Here is a 19,001-nt window from a genome sequence, read left to right as displayed (position 1 = left end):
TTACTAGAAAACATGATGCTCGGGAGCTCCAGTCAGGTTATCCTGTGTTGGTGTGAGGTTTTCTGGGTTTTGTTTTGGTTTGGGGTTTTTCTTTTTTACAGGAGGAAGATTTCTTGGTTACTTTTTTGCATCTGAACAGTGATGTGAAAACAGTTCAGATTCAATATTGTATTTTCCTGTTCCAAGGAAAGCTATTGCTTAGCATGAATCACTCTTTCTTAGGGCTAAAGATACAATAATGGATGTCTGCTTTTTAACTTTATATTAAATAGCATTTCTGTGAAGGCTAACTTGAGCAAGAAATTATTTTGTCAATCTGTTTGCACTGTGAAGTACAGTTTCTAAAAAGATTGTAGCTCTGTTGCTACAATACGTGTACTGAGATATATGCTATAATTACAAGCTCACATTAGTGAGTCTTGTCTGCATTCTGATTGCCTGCTAAGCATATCTGTAGTAGGTGTCTTAATATCATTTCTGGGAAAATCTGTGTGGGCTTCATGATGAGGAACATGTCAAGTCACTAGCTGTGCATCAAATCTGTTTTCCAATAGAGGGAGGCTACCATGCTAAAGGAGTCATATTTTGTTATTCCTGTAATAGGTGAAGACTAAAGCTATGGAGATATTGAGGAATGAGATGTAAATATGTTAGCATGGGAATAAAAGGGAAATGCAGAACATAAGCCTGACAGCAGACTTGACAAGTCAGTGATTTGTGCTTAGTGCTTTCCCCTACATTAACCCTGTGGGTTAAATACTTACTATTCCTCAGCCTGCAGGAGCAATCTATTGAGAAATCAAAGGACACATATATTATGCTGCCAGGGTTTTGGACCTAAGATAACACAAGTATGGACACTCTGAGTGGTATGGTGAGTTTACTGTTTATCTTGCATTATGCTGACAGTCTCCCAAGAAATGTTATGCACTATTATGCAGTGTTTTCTCCAGATGGGTGAGTAGCAGTCTTCATCTGCTGTGACAGCACTCTACCAGCAAAGCATAGGCTGTCTTGGGTAGCCTGTGCTGCCTTTTCACCTCTTAGAGATGTATAGGGGGAAAATGTAGCAGCTAGGGACTGCTGTGAGATCCAAGCATGAGGCTGGGCAGCCTATTTCAGTACTGTTAACACAGTCTCAATTGTGGCTCCCTGGGTTTCCAGTTCCTCTCTTCCAACCAAGACTAGAGGACAACATCACTTAAGAATAGAAAGCTGGTATTTACAATCTCATCTAACATACCTTTATTTCCTATTGAAAATTAGTCAGTATCTTGAGATTCTTTATCTGCTGATGGGGATTTAAGAATTGTTGAAAAGCTAAATGATGCCAGGTGAACTGTGGGTCTACTCTTCAGCTCTTGAAGTTCTGTTTAGTGCCACTTTTCAACATGAGAAGCATTAGTTATATGGTCCTTTACCTTTTTGATATGTGAGGAAAATGAAAATTCAAGGAAGTTCCCCTCCATGATTGAACTTGGATTTATATAAAGCTTCTTGTCAGATTTTCCAACAGTATGCAGGACACAATGTGTTTGAATATCAGTAAAATCTTTTAAAGATGTGACAGTAATGGTCTCTCCACCTCAGAGGTGTCTGTTTATAGTTAAATTCAGGAACTGCCTTCCTGGTTATATATGTAAAGAAAGACAAAATCCTCTTCAAGTGTTGTATCAACACCTCTTTGCCTTTTAAGTGGATATTTTATGGCCACATGCTTTTCCACTGGTATTTGGGATGTTATTTTATATGCCTGTTAACACAAGTTGAAAGCAAATCGATCTTCTTTGTTTATGCTTAATGTCTTCTGCAATTCCAACAGGTGAATGATAAAAGTCTAAGGGAAAAGGGAAGTCTGGCATGAATTGTTTTTATAGGAAAATGGGAACAATAGCAGAAGTGTACTGCAGACATTTACCACCATCTATTTGGAATGGAAATAAATCAGTGCTACAAGTAGCCTTATTATATGTAGTTACAGAAAGAAAGGCAGAGCTCTCATTTTTATTATAGTCTATATTCACAGATATGGCTAGTGTTTTAAAAATTTACTGCTTTGGAGATTTAAAGCAGCAGCACAAAACTCCCTACTAATACTGAAAAATTAATAAAACTGACATTTATGTTTTTCTAGGCCAATTTTCCTTCTTGGTATTTTGCTTCTCTTTTTGTTTTAGATCTTAATGTCTTCACTAAATGCTATGCAATTCTATCCAGAGGAAAATGTGTTCTCACAGTAAACCAAAGCTTCCCAAATACTTCCATCAAGTTTTGGCCTCTGCTACATGTCTGTTTGAGATTTGAAACATCAGCTAGTTGCTCCCAAACAATTCTGCTTTTTCTGCTAGATTCCTAAATCCCAGATAGACCTGTGCTTTGAAAGAAATGCCTTGTAGTCTAAGTAAGCTGCATCAGTCTTTGTTATACTACTTAGTGCAGTGCTAGGAGACCAAGCCTGGGGTTATCTTGCTGTGTGAAGTAGCACAAAGCCAGGGGCTTGTTCGGGGAGGGGATTCAGATGGACCTAACTTCTACATCTTGTTAAAACCCAGCTGCTCTATCAGGGGCTGGGACTCCTCAATCTGTCAAATGCAGTAACAGCATTTGTGGTTGCATGGCAAATAAGTTGGGGAGTAAGTCAAATACTGATTCCTTACAAGCATATTGTTATGATTGTGGGTTGGTTTTGGTTTGTTTGGTTTTGGCTTTTTTAGGTACTGCTATGTAGACCTGGAAGGATAGCCCTCTCTTTCTTAGGCTCAGGGAATATAGAGCCGTGACAGCTACCAGTTAAACAGCTCTCCTAAGGAGCTGGCCGAAGTCCTTTTCCAGGAGGCTTTCTTCCCCCTCACCCTCAGCACACCTATGTGCAGCCCAAATGTGTAACCATAAAACCTCTTGGCACCTATATGGTGCTCCTTAGCATAGAATTTCAAAGTGCTGTGGTGAGCAGCCCCAGGCTCTCCTCTGCTGTGGGGGGTGAGCTCTCTGCCTCAGAGCCAGGGCTTGTCTAAGGAACCTTTAACTACTAGGGAATATTCTCTCTGAGGTACTCACCCTTCCCACCAAGAGAGAACTTGGCCTGCTTGCTATCTTCAGGGTGTTTTGCCTAGGTGTTACTTCTGCCAGCAGGCAATGCGCTGCTGAGCCCTTTTCATGGGGTGGGCAGAGAAGTTGTCACTCTCCTGAATTCAGGTGAAAAAACCTGCCCTGGAGACTGAAGCTGTGCAAACCTCCTGAATCCTGGGCTAATACCCTACTTATTAGGCCTTCTCTTTCCAATTGGTGTGCTTTCTCCTAAATAAACCACCATCACATACTCCCAGCTTCACCAGAACAGCCTCTGGACTTTGAGGTACGAGAAACCCAGAGCCTATTCTCATACTGTCAATAGCAGCAACTCCTCCCTCTAGAAGCACCAACTGCCTGGCTGATGGCATCAAAGGAGTTAACTTCTGTAAAATCTATTACATGTAGCCACCTGCTCTGCCCTGCTTTATTCTTCCCTAATACAATGTTTAGGATGGCTGTGGGGCAGAAGTTCTGCTTTTCTCTGGCTTCTTCAACTGTCTCTGTGATCCCACCCTGCCTCCTCTCATCAATTCACCTGGAGTGGGGGCAAGGGTGCAGCTCTGAAAATGAAGAACCTCTTAAGAAGGCAATTGGTGTGGTCTAGCCATCTCACCTATGAGCTGATGCCCCTTGCGCATCTTTCATCTTGCCTTTAGCCTGCTTCACTGCACTGCTCTCCAGGGTCTTTGGGCAGGGTCTATGCACAGTCTGGGCTGTTTCTCTTTGGCTCAGTCTGAAGCGTGTTGTTCTTGTTATTGGGGGGAGGGGGTATATATCTGGGAGCACTTTTGTTTAAAAGACAAAATACCTAGTTGGAGAGTGCAGCAGCTGACAGTGGGACCTGCAGAATGGTGTAATTGTTTCACCACTAAACGGAGTGAAGGACTAGTTGTTCAACACAGTTGAATCTGGAAGCTTTTCCTGAGATTCTTAAATCCTTTTCAATTAATTGATTTCTGCAGAAGATTTTACAGTGCTTTTCATCCCTTTTCTCTTTAGTATTTGAGCATTTATCTGCCACCCTTTCAGCTTTGACTAGTATCACTCATGAGATTTCTTGTATGAGAAAACTGTGAATAGAGTAGGAAAACTATGTTTTGTGGTGGTGGCTGCTCTTTTAGTACTTATGTTCTGCTCTCCAAGTTGGTAAGGAATTTCAGTGACATGATAACCTGGAAAACAGCACTTTTGGTGCTGGATGAGTTTATTTCAGTAAACTGGGGATTAACCCCAGTTTACTCTCCTGTATCTCTTCCTCTTTAGCACAGTAAACAATTCTGTCCTTTAGGTAGGATATAATTTAATTCCTTAGCCATGGCCTTCCAATACTTGGGCTGCTACTTAGGTTTATTTCTATGCAGGTTTTTAGCATATTGTGTTAAGAGAAGATGCTTTTATGTGAAAGATGTCCTCTACTTCTCTAACTTGTGCAACTTTTTCTGACTGAGGTTCCACTTTTTTTTTTGCCTCTGTTTTATGGATTATTGTGGCGTTGCTGCTGGAATTCACTATAGCTTTATGTACAGTCCTGGAGGCTAAACCTTGTACCCTTAAATGTGGCACTTGGTCTCTTTCACATCAATTAAATTAATTCTGTGGATAAAGGAAAGGGAAAAGAGGAGAAACCTTGACTGCGTTCCATTTTATTGAAAAATAAATAAAATCCAACATTTAGTAGCAGCAGGGCTTGTACCATCATGAACATAATAATTCAGCCTGTTGCTTCTGGATTGGTAAAATGTCTGTGCCTAGGGCAAGAAATACGAAAGAGGGGGTTATAGAGAGGTTCTGTGTCAACTGGAGCAAGAATTAGTTTCTTTCTCAGAGGGGACAAACAACCTGGCAGCTCCTAGGAGCTCCCAGTAACAGACAGGTACTGAACCTACCTCTGTCTCCTACTCATGCATCTCGGTCACACACACATGCAGGTGGAAGGAGCCATCCCCTGAAGGGGGGATCAGGCAAATTAAACAGTGCAAGAAGGCAACGTATTCTAGTAAACTGACTCCATCTTGGACAAGGCCTTTGGTCCTTTTGCAGAGCAGTGAGTGATTTAGGGGCAGATGATTCCCTAAGGTCCACTTAGGTGCAGTCAGGCTGTGCTGGAGCTCAAAATATTTAAAGGTACGTCAGTGGCCACTGGAATTCCGGAGCCAGAGAACAGGCACAGGCAAGATCTAGTTTGCTGCTGCTGAAGCAGTGAAATGTCCTGAAATGTGAAGTCCTGCCTTTGTGGCTACTTGCATTTGTTGCTGTACCTTGACCTTGGAGGGAGACAAAGGCGCTCTACAGGCACCTAACACACTATAGCCCAGCATATTCAGGGTCATAACCAGCCACTTCCTCCAGGGTGGTGGGAAATGGTGACCCTGAGCTACTTCTCAAATCTGCAGAGTACCTCCTACTGGGGTGCTTTTTCTGCATGCAGCATTGCTTAGCTTTGCCTATGAGCAGCGGCCTTCTGAAGCCATTAGCTATCAGAGGCTTCATTTGTAGATAGGTAAACTGAGGCAGCAATGCTGGATTACAGCCAGGGTCATAAATAAGCAAGCAATAAAAGTGGATCCTTTTAATTCCTTGTCTCTCTTCTCTGGGACTTGTAAGCTTTCCTAGAGCTGAAAAGCATAGTCAAATTACCTATAGTTTCAGGTGTCATAGATATACAGAACAAGGTAAAAAGTCTTCCCAAGCACAGACAATACCCCCACTCTACTTGTGAATGATGATGGTCTTTAACATCACAGAATGATTGGTCTACCTTCCTGTGCCAGTACTAGTAAGCAGCTATAGCTATCAGCAGCAATGAGAGTCTTTGAGAAAGTCTGTGGGATCAAGCTCTAAGGCAAGATCCCACGTGGGATTGCATGGGCAGCATACAATTTCATTCCCTTGCAAAATATAATCTAGACTGACCCTGTCTGTGTGGCTTTTCATCTGCTTAAATCTGGATCAGCTCCACAGGTTTATACTGGGGGATGCTATGCTGATATTAGTGCTGCCGTCTCGCATGTGCATAAAGTTTTCTCTTGGTTGACAATTTTAAAGGGCTTTTGCAGTGGGTTGACCTCAGCTGGATGCCAGTTTTCCATCAAAGACTCTCTATCACTGCCCTCCTCAGCTGGACAGGAGAAAGAGAATGGAAGGAAAGGCTCTTAGATCAAGGTAAGGACAGGGAGAGATCACTCACCAATTACTGTCATGGGCAAAACAGACTCAACCTGGGGAAATTAGTTTAATTGATTACCAATCAAACCAGAGTAGGGTAATTACAAATACAAACTAAATCTTGAAGAACCTTCCTCCTCACCCCTCCCTTCTTCCTGGGCACAACTTTGCTTCCAAATTCTCTGTCTCCTGCCCCTCAGCAGCACAGGGGCATTAGCAATGGGAAGTTGCAGTCAGTTCATCACACATTTTCTCTGCTGCTTTTCCTCCTCAGGTGAGGTCTCCTCACACTTTTCCCTTGCTCCAGCATGAGGACAGTCCTTCATGAACTTCTCCACAGTGAGTCTTTCTCACAGGCTGTGGTTCTTAATTAACTGTTCCGGTATGGGTCCCTTCTACAGGGTGCAGTCCTTCAGGAACAGGCTGCTCCAGCGTGGGTCCCTTTGCTGGGTCCCAAATCCTGCAGCAAGCCTGCTCCACAGTGGACTTCAATGCCCTGCAGGAGCACAGCTGCCTCACCATGGGCTGCACCACAGGTTGCAGGGGAATCTCTGCTTCAGCTCCTGCAGCACCTCCTCCCCTCCTTCCTCACTGACCTGGGTGTCTGCAGGGCTGTTTCTCTCACACATTCTCATTCCCCTCTCCAGCTGCAGTTGCTCCTGAGCAGTAACATTTTTCCTTCTTAACTATGCTGTCCAGATGTGCTGCCACCATCACTGATGGGCTCATCCTTGGCCAGTGGTGGGTCCATCTTGGAGACAGCTGCTACTGATTTTATCAGACACAGGGGAAGCTTCTGACATCTTCTTGTAGAATCCATCCCTGTAGTCCCCCCCGCTACCAAAACCTTGCCATGCAAATCCAACACAGCTTAAAAAAAATATTCTCCTTATACTCTTGCTAAAATCCTAAAGATTGTGAGAAATCTAACATGGGTTAAAACAAAACAGGAGCATATGGGATATGCTTAAATGTGGTTACACTTGACGGCCAGTGCTATCTGCATAAATTTCAATGTAGCTTCTTTTTGAAACACTGATGGATTTCACACTGTTTGCTGCAATATGCGTGTACCATGTGAGAAGAGCACAGAGTCAGCTTAGCCTGAGTCTTGGACTAAAAAATGGTCAAAGACAATTGTATTTTCTTTCCAACAAACAGAGGGAAAGGGAAAAAGAGAAGGATACCATAAAGTTTTGACTTTACAGTGCTCTGCTACAGGGTGTATCCACAAACCTAAAACCTAAGCCATCTGTCCCACAGAGATATGCTGATATGTCCATCCCGGTGAGACAAGCCTGTTAGCTCCTGGTGCCTGCTCTTGCTATGCCTTACATCGGCCCTTGGAGAAAAGATTAATCTGTCTTAATTAGCTCCACACAACTCAGCCCTGGGATTTGCTCCTCTCTTGTATATTCCTGGCCTCAGTGCAGACAAATCTGATGAATCAGTCTGCAATGGGATTTACACAACAACCCCTATTTTTTGGTGGTTTGGCAAGAGCTCTGTGATGTCTGTTGGAACAAAGTCAAAGTAATTAAGATTAAGACTAAGTTCCCATTAGTTTGGTTTTGGTTTGTGCTTTACAGGACTGTTACTAGCTGTAGGAAAAGGCTGATCTGACAGCTTTTAATAAGGAGATATTATGGTTACTAGAGCCCTCCTAGGTTTCAGTACACCTTGAGGGTAAGATTTTGCATCTTTCTCATACCTGAATCAATTTATTTCATGTCGGAGAGTAGGAAGAACAGGAAGATAATTCAGCCTAATCTTATTTGTTCTAGCAATTTGATGTGAAAACTTCTTCCATAATTTATCAGGCATTGAAGCAAGGAGGTTTTATACACTAAATACAGAAATATTGTATGGTTTTGTATATATTAATAAAGAAGAGAGGATTATAACAGCAATTTATCTATACAAAATGTCAGTTTGTTTATATTTCATTTTCAATATTTAACAGTAATTGTTAGATTTTACTTAACTATCAATCAGATATACAGAATACAGGCTATGATACTGGTATCTATTTGTTCGTGAGCAAATATATTCTCATTATTACTTAGTTTCTTGATTTTTTTTAGGTACACTGGAAAAGTGGATAAATAGACAATACTTGAACTAACCATACATGTTCTTCCTCATCCTAGTATTAAAGTGCGTGCAAACCAATACACATAGAACCCTTATAGCATTGTCAATTCTTTTGTTAAAATTCAGTTTAAAACCTATGGATTTACTATTGTCCTTAATAAGCAGAAGATCTGTCAGAACAGTTATAAGTAAATCCTAGGAAGATCAGTTGGCTTTTTTTTTTTTTTTTCACTTTTGTATCAGAATAGGTTTAATATCTCTCAGAAGTTTATTACTAATAAAAAAAAGAAAGACATAAAAATGCAAAAAGACTTCTGTCTCAGCAAACTGTAGCTCAGGTTTTTAGGCAATCCTACATCACCTTCCATCACCACGTCATGTGTACAGCACTGGCCCTCGCTCTCCCTCCCTTGTTCTGTCCTCCTCTCACAACCCATGCTCTGGCAAGGAAGAAATTTTGCTGGTTTTTTGTTTGTAAAGACTCTGAGCGTGCTGGGGTGGGTTCACCAGGTGGGGTCTACACCCGCTTGACGCTGTTGAGGAGCTCCGTCAGTTCGCTGATGTACTTGATGGTGTACTTCAGGGTTTGTATCTTGGTGAGGGGCTGTCCTCTCTGGCTGTAGACCGGGGGCAGGTAGTTGCGCAGTGTGTGGAGCGCATCAGCCAGGGTCCTCATCCGCAGCTTCTCCCTCTCACTGGCTTTCCTCCTGCGCTGGGCGGACATCCTCACTTTTGTGCCCTTGGGCAGCCGAGCCTGCCCGGGGCTGGGTAGGTAGGCAGGGGGAAAGTCCACCAGGCTGTAACCCACCAGGTTGCCACTGCTGCTGCTGTAGGGGGTCTCCACTGCTGCTGGGCAAGGGGATGAGGAGTAGGATTCAAAGGAGGGTGCTGGGGATAAACTGTGCGGAGATGAGATGGGGTGCAGCTCGAAAGACCCAGTGGTGCTTTTCCAGTCCCAGGATGATAAGCAGATAGAGTGTTCTGAACCCAAAGTGTCTTCCATGTTTATCAGTGTCTCTTGCAGTTTGTCCATGCTGGAGAAGCGATCGGGAGAAGCAATGCCCTCTGCCTGCCAGCAAAGCCTGGAGCCGCTGGCTGCTGAGACCTTTTTATGATGGAGGGAGGAAAGTGACAGAGTGGGAACACGGGTTTGGTGAGAGGAGTTCAAAGGAGCAGCACAAGTGCTAAGATGGAAAATGAACTCCTGATGTGCTAGTTTCTTCCCGGTGATAATTATCAACCTTCAGCTAAAAAGCCTTTAAGCTAACAGGCAACAGAAAGAAAGGAGGAAAAAAAGATTATCTTCTTGCAACTAAACCAATTAAGGCTGCGCACCTACATTGTGCTGGGGGGATAAGTAGTAAGATAGGAAAAAGAAAATTAACCTTTTACAAACAATTTACAGACATAGAATTTAATGGCTGCTAATGCAAACTCTGAATGTAAGCCATTGAGCCCTGATTTCTGTGTAACTGAATGCGACGGCACTACAGCAGGGATGATTTGATTTGTGCTCACTGCTGCTGAAGTAGTCTCTCATTATCTGCAACTTAATCATGAAAGTCAAAGATGGGGTTTTTTTGGATTTGTCTGTGTTACGGCTCTTGAAATTGTCTTTTCATGAAATTGCAGCTTCCCTCCAGATCACTTTGGTTTTCAGCAGCAGAAAAGAGAAATGAAGAGCAATGCATTCCTCTGCAGCTTGTAGATTCATTTGTTATTTTAAATCATGACTGGGAAATAAAAAAGAAATCTGTAATTGTAAACAAACTTCCATTAAAAAAAAAGAAAAGAAATAGGAAAATATAGTCTTACAAAGAAGTCTATTAAATAAAATACAGTGTATCAACTTTGGGCCTAGATAAATATTTTACATAGAAATGTCATCCAAAGAAACTTACAGATTACACGTGTAAGAGAAGACTAGCTATTTCTGTAAAGCTTTCTGTCTCTAGGACTCCATTCTTCTGCCAAAAAATAAACTTTTCCCAGCCCTGACTCAACCCAACGGTGAAGTTCTATACTAGGCAGTTCAGTGAAAACATATATCCTATAAGTTAATAGCATTAATTATGAGCACTTTCCATATCTAGGCTTCAGAACAGCTTATAGTGATGATAAATGACCGCTATTACTCTGGGGAAATGGATAAGCAGAGGCAAGGAGTAATTCACCCAAAAACACAGAGCAAATCATTAAGAGAGCCAGGAAAACTGTCCAAAACTACTGAGCTCTGCAGCTATCCTGAGCAGCTTGGCTGCCAGCCATGATTTTGTATCTGCCCATACATGAAGCAGGAAAAAAAAAAAAAAAAAGAAGGGGAAAAAGAATGACAACTTCAGGTAAAAGAAAATAGGATTTAATTCAGAGATTTATTCCGTGTAGTGTTCTCTGTGTGCACCATAATGCACTCTGAAAAGTGGGGTGAATGCTTCAGCTGTGCCATTCTAGAATACATTTCTTTCTGACTGTGAAATCCTCACCTCAACCAACACAACAGTCCAATACTCACCATAATCATTGTGAAAGGTTTTGCGAGTTTTGGTAAGGTTGGAATGAAAATGTTGGGAAGCAGCTTGTGGGAGACAGCGATTTTAAGCTGAGATGAGTAAGACAGAACCAAAGAGTGAAGCATTTTTGCACTTCATCCCAGGCTGAAACAGTTGGACTATGATGGCATCTAGCCCCTGTTGGCAATTCTGGTATAAATGTTGGATTTGATGATATTAAAGGTCTTTTCTAACATAGTTAATTCTATGATTCTGTGCAGAAACTTGGGGCACAGCTCTCCACAGTGAGGATTGCATTGGGGTTTTATGGTCGCCCTGCCATATTCTGAGCTCTCCTTTACTCATTTAAGGAAAATGAGCTGAAACAGTCACAGGAATCACAAATGTCTGCTACAGATTAAAATTAACACAAGATGAATGACACGTATTTTCTGTGACTTCAGTGAACAGATGTGTTTCATTGAGCATCAAGACAATGGTCACAAGGCCAGAAGTTAAACATGAGGCCTAATTTGGCATAAAGAGGGGATTCATTTTTGTCCCACTTAAAATTTCTTTCCCACTCTTTTTCTCTTTTCCTCCCCATATTTGTGTCTATGGTGCCTTTTCCATTTGCATGTCCATGCTTTTACTTTATGTCTTTCCCTTTTTGGTAAATACAACAATTAGAAGTCTACAAATACAAAAAAAACAGGAGTGGGAGGTGGAAGAGGAGGGACTTCTGTCAAGGTGTGCCAAGAAAAAGGAGATTGCAAATATATGTATATGTGTGTGTGTATATAAATAGATTAAAAAAAACCCCACACATTGAACATATATGTATATATATAAACTGCTCTGTCCAGCAGTTTTGATTATGGAGTCATATGTTAATTATAGGCAGTCCAATTTAGAAGCAAAAATCTCAACAAGTCACTTGTTTACTGATTATAAATAATGCATGTTGCCAGTTTATTTGTATTCCTCTTTTATGGGTAAATCATAGAAGGTGTTGCTCACACACCAAGAGGGAAAAGATTTTGTGCATGTCCAAGCTGCTATTGCTGTAGAGGATGGGTAAACACTCTCTGATTTCATCTTTGTATTCTAACATTTAGGGATTCAGATGAGATTGCACAGGGAAGAGGAATGCAAATTATAGCAATAGCTGTATCTCTTCTTAAATCTTATGGGTAAATGTTTAGAGTAACCATGACAGGATATTAGAGCATGTGGACAACTGCTCTGCTTGCATGAAAAATCACTGTATCTTACAAGCTTATACTCTTCTAAACTGTTTCACAGACACAAAAAATTTACAGGCTTTTCTGTATTACGAGATAAGAGGTTAATGCTCATACTTGAAAACTGTCTTGCATCTGTGCATCCTTGTTTATTACCATCATATTCCCTGGTGCTATTTGAGTTTGGACCCACCTAGTTATGTCCCAAATGTTGCCTGTGATTCAGGAGATGCCACCAGAGGCATAGGCATGAGCAAAGGTTTTACCCATATGAAAGCAAGTTGTGCCATAACACATCTTCAGAGCCAAAGAAGGAGCTATGGCCCTGTTGCTCTACTGCTATAGATGCAGCCAAAGGTTCAGTTCTGAAAAACAGCCACCCATGTCTACCCACAGCCCCTATGTTCCCTAAATGTACTCACATGAAGTTTGCCTCAGTTTTGGCCAAATCAGGAAGCTATGTAATCTCTCTCCATAATCCCTGTATGATCCATAGCCTATGGGATGTCTGTCTCCACAATTGCTGTACACAACCTATTTAAGCCAACATAGTCTCGTGGTATGTAGTTTTGGATAGCACTACATTTCCACCCATAAATACAAAAATCCTCATTTAGGAAACTATCTCGCAAAGTAGAGACAATGTAACAGGCAGAAATTACCAGCAGAACAGGTCACAGTGTTGTTTTATAACAAGGCTTTAAAAAGCAGTATACAGAGCAAGGCATGGCTACAGGCTGGAGACCAGATTTATTTATGTATACGCTATGACTATTTAATGCTCTCTCACTAAAGAGCTAAGAAAGTCTATTATGTCAGTTGGCACCTTCCTAGAAAGTAAATCTGTGGGGAAAATCAATCTTTATTTCATTTGCAATCTTTATTTCATTCTACCTCTCACAATTTTTAGGAATTCCCTTTTTGTCTGGCAGTAATGTCAGAACACTGAAGGCTAGTGAGATACAAGGTTAACAACAATGAAACACAAACTGACACTTAACAATTGATGAGGCATTTTCTGCTTGACTGATAGTTTTGATTTTCCTGTCAGCAATTTATCCTGCACTGTAAAGGCTAACAGTTTAATTTTCATCTCTTTTAAAATGAAAGGTTCCCTGCTCATATTTCTGAATTCATTACAGAAGGGAGGAGAAACATGGGAGGAATATAGGAGAAACATGGGAGGAACAAAAACTTTTCTGTTCACAAAAAAACATATATGGAATAGAAAACTTTTAGAGCTTCCATATGTGTCTGACTCAGGTTTTAAATTTACATTAGGTTGTGCAGATAATCACTGTCATCCTCGAGTATGGTAGATAAACAATTTTTTTGGTGTGAAGTTATTTAAAGACTGATCTACTTTATTTAACTTATATTACAGTATGTTTCCACCAAGCTGTGAGTTTGGTAGGAGAAAGAGACTTGTGACAAAAGTAAAAACTCATATTGGATAGGAAGAATGCAGAGGCTGAAACTAAGTAAACATGGATAAATGTCTTTCAGTAACACTACTCCCATAACAGTCGGTTTCCTTTACAATTAGGATGGAAGTCTAGTCTTATTTTATTGACAAGAAGCAGACCATATTAATATCCTTGTAGAGCACTTAGACGATAAAGCTTCATCTTGCAGTTTGTACCATGAAAAAAATATCTATGTCTCAAAAGCTTTTAAAGTTGCTTCACTTCTCATTTAATAAGATGTTTCCCAAGTATTAGCTGCTGCTCTGCCCACTTGCTGAGGAGGTGGCTGTCACCATCCAGCTTTACAGAAGCGTGGATGAGGAGTCAATCCCCCATATATAAAATGTGGGGCAAGCAGCTGCAGGTCTCACTAACTCCAGCAGACGCAGCAGGTGTTCAACACTTCTGAAAAATAGTGTTGAACACCTCAGTTTACACCCAAGTTGGCAATAAAGGAAGAGAAGGATCCTCCACATCTGTTATCCAGAGTCACATGAGCCACCAGACAATGCTTCTCTCCTTCTTAAGGCTTTCCCTCAACTTTGACAGATGCATTTATTTTTAAATGTGTAGATTTTGCAGCTTTTTTTTTTTAACTTGTGGAAGATGGTTTAATCTGGGTCCAACCTCTGTTGAAATAGATAAAACTTCTAGGTAAGCAAGCTGGTCAACAAATGCATACTTTTTCTCCTTTTCCTTTTCCTTTCTCTTTCTCTCTTTCCCCTTTATTTTTCTTTTTCTTCTTCTTTTTCTTTTCCTTTACGTTTTCCATTTTCTTTTTCTCTTTTTCTTTTTCTTTTCCCTTTCCTTTTTTTTTTTTTCTTTTCTTGAGGTCAATATGCTAAAGAACATGGATGAACAGCCAGCTACAATTCCCTGTAGCTGGGAAAGAAGGCAGTAAGAGAGTCATGACTGATCCTGAGTCCAGCCCTATGAAAAGGAAGCCAAAACCCTTACTATAATCCATAAAAACCATGTGTAAATTTGGTGTCTAACTGTTATTACTGTCTTTGGCCAAACAAACCTGTGGCTAGCACAAAAGAAAACATTGCTATTCATTTGTAGTAAGACCAGAAATAGGCTAGTTCTAGTGCTGCTAAAAATTCCTGCCACAAATGTTTAAAACTGTTAATGTTCTCAAGGGTACAAGTCCGAAAGAGCAAACTAGGAGCCTGCTCATGGAGAAAAGACAGTCAAGTAAGTAACACTGATTTCACAAGGGCTTTGTATAGTGACAAGCACCTCTCTGGCATTGCTCTGGTAGGATCAGGGCCTATCTATGTGCTTTACATACTTAAATGTTAAGTATTTGATCCTCCAAATAGTGGCAGTCTCCATCGACTGACAAGTGACATCAGCTCTGCAATTCATTTAAAACATCTGATCTCTAAGCAACTGGCTTCCCAGATGAAAAGGCCTACGTGTGGAATTTACACCTAGCCAGCTTTTAAGTAGGGAGTTTATTACCTAGTGGTTTTCAGCTGATATTTAGGAATGTCTTTTTAATACCCCTGTTAACAGAAGTTGAAAGGAGGTTTGACTATGTGGTTGGTCTTTAATGTCTACTGGCTGCTTCAGCCAGAAGGAAAGGGCAAAGCTGGGGGAGGAAAGGGAGCCTAACAAGGTTTATTTTGCTCAGAAAATGAAAAGTAACAGGTATTATCAAAATAATAGAAGCTGTTTCAGTAGGATAACTCCATTATTGCTTAGCACAGCTTCACTGTACCAGATTTCACATTTGGTTTAAAAAATTTTCTTTGCTGTAATGAAATGGATATATTTCAGGTTTTTCACGGAGAGGTGGAGGGTTACCTCCTGTAAATATGGCAGGTTCATCAGGACTGCCTCTTTTTCTACCCAAAAACATGCATTCAATTTAATAAATTATAAAGTATAATATTATTTATTTCCAAGTGTTTCTTTTACTTGCCCCATGAACATCTTGATGATTGCGCTTGCCATGTGTGATAGTGGTTTCACACGGCTTTTTAAAGAACCGAGATAGCACCTAAGGGTTTGTACTCTTGCTTTCCTCTATTACAATGGGCTTTCGTGATCTGTGCTCTAAATGGTTCATTTTGCAGCATGAGGAATTTTCCAAAACGAGGTAAATCTCACAAGAAATTCCAATAACTAGGAAAATGCATTAAAAGCTCAGCTATGACTATTTCTAGTCAAGCTGCACAGCTAAAGCCGGGTAGTTTTGAAGGGAACTATTTTTCAGTTGCTGTGATTACATTTCAGCTCAGGCTGTTCCTTTTCATCCGCTAAACCTCCTCATCAGTATCTGCTCATTTTTTCCTCCCTTGTGTCCTAGCACTGATGTGCAGAATTGCTGCATCCTGCTATTAGAAAACATGTTTCATCTCAGTGCTAAATGAAGTTATGCTCTGGACACAGCCTGCAGTTCAGTTTAACAGTTATAAAATGGATCAATAGTCTGGATAAAAGACAACATACAAGTGTTAGATTACAAATTTTATATAGCTCTTACATTTTTCATACTCTGAAATAAAGCATTGTGTGCCTGTTGAAGCCACCTTTCACAAGCATGTGCTTAACCCACAGGTGAGGAACACTGATTTAAATTGCAATCTTAAATTTCTTGGCAAGTTGCTAAATCGTAATTTTAATCACATTCAATCCCACAAAAACCCAAGCCTGTCCTGTAGTCTACTGATGAATATTAATGGTATATTAAGTTTGGGATATTTCAATTTTCAGTTGCTATGAATGTTTCCACAAAATTTGCCTAACAAATTACACTCAGGTTTATAAAAATCTCATCAATATGTTTAAGTAAAATGATTCCCTTTTATTTATAGGTAACATTGCACATACAGAGCTTTTCAGATTATACTGAAATGCAGGAAGTGGTTAACATGTTGGAGAGCAGAGCTGCCATTCAGAGGGACCTGGACAGGCTGGATAAAATGATCTGGGTGCAGCCTTGGGAGGGAGGTGTAAGGAAAGAGAATGCAAACACCTGTGCTGGGTGGGATAAGCCCATGCAGCAGCACAGGCTCAGAGTGTCTGGACAGGAGGTGGCTTCTGAGAAGACTTGGGGAACCTCGTGGGTTGAGAGACTTCAGAGAAGGATCACCACTCTGGCCGGGGGCTGGTGAACCACAGCCAATGGGGATTGCTCAGGGAGTTGAATCTGTCCAGCCTGAAGACAAGAAGGCTCAAGGGGAGACCTCACCACTGCCTGCAACTCCCTGATGGGAGAGTGAAAAGAACAATCAGACTCTGCGGAAGTTCACAGTGGAAGGAGAGACAACATCAAGTTCTGATGTGGTGCCTTTGACCTTTCAGTGATGCATTGTAGGTTTCCTGCTGTACTTAGGATAATAGAAAGTACCAATATACTTTTCCTGTCTAATTAGATTTTTGGACAATTGTGTTTGGGTGACAAGAGCATGGTGTAGAGGTCTACTGTCCACCACTGAAGACCCTGCTCCCTTTATTTGCCTAATTATTAGCTTTTATTTTTCATCTCATTTTTTTTCTACCTCTAGCTTGTCCCATCTATGACTAAACTTTTTTTTTTTTTTCCTCTTTTCTTTATCTTTTCTCTTCTCTTTCCTTGTTGTTGTGGGTTTTGGTTTGGGGTTTTTTTAGGTTTCATCTATTGAATTTTCAGTCTCATTTTTTTTGGTGCTTCTTGGTACTGACAGTAGAACATGATGCCTTTTTTAACATCCCTTACCCATATAAATCATACATCTCTGTTTGTCTGCTCAGTTGCATGGATAAAGTTAATGTTAGAAGCAGGAAACATCTAACTATCCACTGGAAACAGGCTTTTCAGGAAGTCCAAAGCACAGGTTATTGACTAAATAGTTACAATAGTTATAGTTACAGTATATAGTTACACAGAGGGGCTCAGTTAAGGTTTGCAAAGTTGCAGAAAGTCATTTACTTCAGGCCACTGCTATTTAGAGAGCTCTTATCTTATTTTCATTTCTGTTTTGAAATGCATGAGATCAAAAAATGTAAATTCCTACCAGGAAAACTTATGTATGGGAAAGTAAGTTAAGTTTGTAAATCTAGCAGATGGAACAAAGAGAAGGTAAAATGTAGAACTAGCAGGAAAAGGGATTACTGAACTTTAAGCTTGTCTTCACTCTGGCTGCCCATTTAACTGTATCTACTCTCCACCTCGTCACTGATGAGACGCAGACATCTGGTTTGCACCCTGCCTAAGTTCTTGTTTAGTTAATGGCAATTGGGATGTGTAAAATCAGCACATGCATGAATAAGCAGGTAAACCTTACAACAGCAGTTATGCAAATCTTGAGGACAGCTGGTCCTGGCTAAAATTCTGTTCTCTAGGGTCCAGTTTGTTGCAGATCTGGGAGGATAGTAAAGCACCGTCTGGAGAGGCAGCACAATCACATGGACAGGAAATCAGGTCCTGTCCACCACCCTGTGACTGACCTGCATGGTCTGAGTCTGAACCTTCTGCTCCTGCTCTCCCAAATCTCTCATCCTTAGATATAGACTGCTGGCAGAGGGATCACCTCTCTGCCAAGGTCTTCTGCATGATGTCCACCACAAAGGTCAACCTGTGACACTTCCTTATTACAAAATACTGCATAAAATGGAGAGAGTATCAGAAAACAATTAAAGCTAAATTCTCCAATTAAATATTGCTTTAAGCCAACTGAGTCCCCAGAGAAATTATTTTCTAAGGTAAATAGTGGCAAATGTGTTGCAGAAAGAAGGAGAGGAGGAGAGGGAAGTGAAAAGGCAGAAAGAAAGGGAGAGGGGGAGAGAAAGGGGAAGGGAGAAGAGGGAGAGGAGGGGAAAAAATATTTCCCTGACATTGACCTGCCCTGTCAGGCTGGGATGCACACTCATCAGTCTCTTGCTCTTATCTGATATCTGACATTCTGTGATGAGTTGAAAGCACAGATGGATACTGCTCTCTTTTGAAGAACAAAATGTTCCAGGAATTGAATTTTCAGGTACCTTCAAAGTGAAGTTAACGCTTATGTTGAAGGAGCATCTTTTAAGGGGGGGGGGGGGGGGCGGCGGGGACTCAAATTAGCTAGTGGTGATTCCTTATTAATGTGTATATAAACTAAGCTAACATTTACATAGTCCCTGCTACTTTCAATGTACTATAGTCCCTGCTACTTTCAATGTACTTCAGACAATGGCTGATCAATACTCATTACACAACTTTAGTATTCGGGGGTGGTGCGTTGCATCCTCCTAAACACAACATAGCCTGAAGCCAGCTATTTGGCTAGACACCTCCATCACTGGAGTTTTTCTGAGATCAGACAGGCTATCCTCCTCCAAGAAACTTTGCAAGCCTTGTCTTATTTCAAAGTAAAAGCTCAGTTTGGAGAAATATAATTTGCTTATGGCACAGGAAAGAATTCCATGCAGGGAATTTTTACTTAGTGAACACAGCCTCCCTCAGGAATCAAGCCTGAGATGAGAGTGAAATGAGCCCCTGA

At 41.0% G+C, this 19,001-nt stretch overlaps 1 protein-coding gene across 1 annotated transcript; it reads right to left on the bottom strand.

Annotated features, from left to right (window-relative positions):
* Positions 1 to 8,777: 8,777 nt before the first annotated feature.
* MSGN1 (mesogenin 1) lies at positions 8,778 to 9,709 on the bottom strand. The gene has a single exon (XM_061351163.1). The coding sequence runs from the start codon at positions 9,362 to 9,364 to the stop codon at positions 8,849 to 8,851; it is 516 nt and encodes a 171-aa protein (XP_061207147.1). The 5' UTR covers positions 9,365 to 9,709; the 3' UTR covers positions 8,778 to 8,848.
* Positions 9,710 to 19,001: the final 9,292 nt, after the last annotated feature.

The sequence above is a fragment of the Neopsephotus bourkii genome, unplaced genomic scaffold (genome assembly GCF_033783945.1).
Source record: "Neopsephotus bourkii isolate Nb327-2 ecotype Australia unplaced genomic scaffold, CSIRO-AGI_Nbou_v1 NB_565, whole genome shotgun sequence".
Taxonomy (NCBI): domain Eukaryota; kingdom Metazoa; phylum Chordata; class Aves; order Psittaciformes; family Psittacidae; genus Neopsephotus; species Neopsephotus bourkii.
The sequence above is the reverse complement of the archived record's forward strand: the minus strand, read 5'-3'. Positions and strand labels throughout refer to the sequence as shown.

Excerpts from the sequence above, each read along its gene's own strand:
- MSGN1 (XM_061351163.1), bottom strand. The coding sequence starts at position 9,364 with ATGGACAAACTGCAAGAGACACTGATAAACATGGAAGACACTTTGGGT.